This window comes from Entamoeba invadens (assembly GCF_000330505.1).
Source record: "Entamoeba invadens IP1 unplaced genomic scaffold scaff_1105074724352, whole genome shotgun sequence".
NCBI lineage: Eukaryota > Evosea > Mastigamoebida > Endamoebidae > Entamoeba > Entamoeba invadens.
Genome location: NW_004440413.1, coordinates 14,167 through 17,937, shown reverse-complemented (window position 1 = coordinate 17,937; position 3,771 = coordinate 14,167). Strand labels below are relative to the sequence as shown.

Genomic DNA, 3,771 nt, shown 5'->3' with positions numbered 1-3,771 from the left:
TAACATTGTATAGTATATTTACTAAAAAATATAGTATTAAATTTCACTTTAAAAAATGGTAATTTTTTATAGGTTTTGTCCATTCACTTGTTTTTCCCATTGTAAAATGTAAATTTTTTTGATTATTTACCAAATTATCATTTTGCCTCAAAATGTTGTTATTTTGCCATTTCTTTTATTCTTTTACAATTTTCTATAATCTTTGTTCTCTTTTTTTCTTGTTTTCCCCGAAAAAATAGAGAAAAAAAGTAATTATAATCAATTTCTTACTAATAATTATTAAGAAATAAACCAAGTTTTATCGAATTTTGGAAAACCTAAGTGTTCGACCTCCCCCCATTTCTGGAGACCGTGATCAGTTATTTATGTTTTAAAATTATTTAAAATAATTTTACTCAAAAATATATAATAAACCCGACAATACCACAATATTTTAAGTGAATTAAACCTGGATTATATCGTACTTTGAGAAAAAAAGCCTGACTTTTTTTCAAAAACTTTTCAATAATAAATAAACAAAATCAAGAACTGTAAAAACAATAACATTTAAAAACATAATGAAAAAATTTGAGCCTGTTTATTTGATGAACGTTATGTTATACATCCGAGTATCCAATCTAATCAATTATTGTCATGTTTCATTTTCAACCTTCCAAAGTTGTTTAATGATGAAAACAAACCCATGGAGTGTATTAGACTCTTCCGACCCAACACAGTCATTATGCATAATCAATCAAATTTTGCCCAATATAGAAACTTTGACTATTTTAAAACAAATTGATGTACCAATTCATATGGATTTCAAAAATGTTACCCAAGTGAATTACACTGATGGGGTGTTTTCTAATTTGTTAAATTTCAATCGATTCAATTTTCCGTCAAATTGTGTTTCTGTCGCTTCAAAAAAATATGTTGAATTCAAAACGTACAATAATCCAACTGTCGAAACAACCAACACATCAAAAGTGTCCAAATTAGTTATTGACAATAACAACACACACTCTTTGTATCAAATAAATTGGCACAAATACCCAAATCTTAAACTTTTGATAATGCATTTCGGTGAAGACGCATTATTTGATACGACTACTATTAACAGAATTCATCAAATGGAAATACCAAAAGAAATTAAAGTTGTTGTTTGTATTGAAAGTGACAATTTTTTAAATTCAAAAATAATAAAAAATGCAATCGAAAAATTACCAACTTGGACTTTTTTAATTGAAAAAAGTTTTGGGCATTATATTTACAATACAACATGGAGACACGTTTTCCGTTTTGATGAAAAGGACGATGAAAATAAGAAGAAGATATACCAACATTTATATCTTCCTACAGTGCTGATTTTGAATTCCAGTGGAAATTATTCAATATTTGATAATTTGAAAAAAGTCGAAATTTTGAATGCAAAGGTTGTTCTCCCACAAAACGTGGAAGAAATTTATATCAAAGAGAAAAACAGTGAAATTGTAAATGCCAATGAACTAATAATGTCAAATTTGTAATAAACAAAATTCGTACAAAAATTTTAATGCAGTTAATTGATAAACTTATTTTTACAAACACAGCTTTTGACAACTATTATTATGTGCCATTTTTAATATACCTCTTGTGTATTGTCGTGAATTATATGTTGTATTTAATATTGAAAATATCGAGTTTTTATCACTCCAATGAATATGACTTTATTTGGTGTTTGAAATGTGCAAATATGAGGCTATCGCACTTATCGATTGTTTTATTATATTTGCCGTGTACAAAAATATGATCGGAACATACGATTCATATACATATAAATAGAGTATATTTTCTCTTACTACATTGTTATTGGGAGTGTTCAGTTATGGTGTTATTAATGTGATTAAAATGTATTTAATTTTGCCTTTTGTCATTTCATCGGTTGTTCTTTGTTTATTATTAGCAGATTTGTTTGGTGACACAGATAACAGTATAAACAGTTTCGCTCAAAAAGTGTATTACCACACCGAATCCAAAATGTTGTTTTTTCTTTTTATGAAATTTGAAAATTCCAACTTTGATGAATTTCACACGATGCTATTATTGTGGGTAAAAATGAGTTTGCTCAGTATTTCAATTTATAACTTGTGGTGTATGGCAAACGTTGAATGGTACTTTGATTTTGTATTGATAACACACGTTATATTGTTATTTTTCATTGAATATATGTATCCAAAATAATAACATACAGAACACTTAACAAATTCAAATACTTTATTAAACTCTATTTGATATTTTTGTTTATATATTAACTGTTTTATCAGTTTCAAAAAGTTACATTTTATGAGATAGTGCATTAATTACAAATTAAATAATGTAATATTAATCGAAATATAGTTAACATATTATAAATATAATATATAATTATATTATATTATATTCAATATTTATTAATTCTGTTTGTATTAATTGTGACTATTCGAAATAAACAAAAAGCAGAAATGTTTTATGGGCAAACTCTGTTGATAATATCTGGTCCACATTCATCATAAACTTCTCTTGTTACAAAAGCAGATTTAAAAGTTGACAAACTTGCAAAGATTTTGCCACCCATATTAGCAGCAATGTCTCCATTAGGTGGTGCAGTTACATTTATTTTCCTAGATTCTGGTGCAATTTTTGTAAGATCGGTGTTAAATCTTTCGACAAAGCCAGGCATCATTGTGCTTCCACCAGCCAACATAATATTTCCGTACAATTCAGTTCTTAGATTTGGTTCAATTTGCATTAAAGAATCATTAGCTTGAACAGCAATACCATTCATATCTTTTCCATATTTATTTGGATTGAATAATTGTTCAGTATATTCAAATCTTTCGGCACCAAGCTTTATTTCTTTTTTATCAAGAAGTTTATAAATCTTCTCGAGTTTGTTTGCTTCTTTTTCCTTTTTTTCAAAGTCTTGAGCAATGTAACACATATTTACTTTTATTTCATCAAGAAATAATCTTTCATTAAATTCTTTAAAAGTAAATCGCTTTTGGTTTGCAATTTTTCGATGGACTCACTCACATCTTGTCTAGCCAGTTCTAAACACGACACACCCTTTTCAATTTTTGAACCTTCATAAATTGGTACAAATTGTGTTACTCCATCACCACATTCAACACAATAACCAGTACTTTTACCAGTCGACATTAATGATAATACTTGTTTCGAAATAAGACAAAATATGGAAGATTAAACTAAAAACAAATATTTTTCTTGTTTTTAGTGTAATTAACTGATTCTGTTAACAGAACTGGTAATTCTGATGCGTATTTGATTAAACAATCAAAAATACTATAATGAACAATATTACCAAAATTATCTTGGTTACTAACTAAACCACGTTGGACTGGATATTTCAAATTCATTGAATAACAATTGTGAATAAAATATTTACCAACATAAGTATCTCTCATTTCCTGCATACAACCATTATACATGCGTGTTAAGTGTCCAACAACACTTTTAAACACTTCTTCAGGTGCTTTTTTATTAGCATATCCGATTCTGGTTTTAAATGAACCAATGTCAAAAATTTCAACATTATCACTCAGTGGTTGTTCTGTCATTTAATTACAAACTATTTGATTGTGTGTATAAATATAATATTCAAATATTACACGATGTGTAATTCTTGATATATTATTATTTATTTAATATAAAATAATAAGTGTAGTCAATGTAATTTGTGTAATTAATTAAGTTATATTTTTATAGAATTAAAAATTCATAATGGGGTTCACAAATTAATTAACAACTATTTTG

At 26.8% G+C, this 3,771-nt stretch overlaps 1 protein-coding gene across 1 annotated transcript; it reads right to left on the bottom strand.

Moving 5' to 3' along the window:
* Window positions 1-2,464: 2,464 nt before the first annotated feature.
* Window positions 2,465-3,156, bottom strand: EIN_394390 (actin, putative; the record flags this gene model as incomplete). The annotated part of the gene is made up of 2 exons (XM_004256965.1): window positions 2,465-2,905; window positions 3,031-3,156. The coding sequence occupies 2 exons, from the start codon at window positions 3,154-3,156 to the stop codon at window positions 2,465-2,467; spliced, it is 567 nt and encodes a 188-aa protein (XP_004257013.1).
* Window positions 3,157-3,771: the final 615 nt, after the last annotated feature.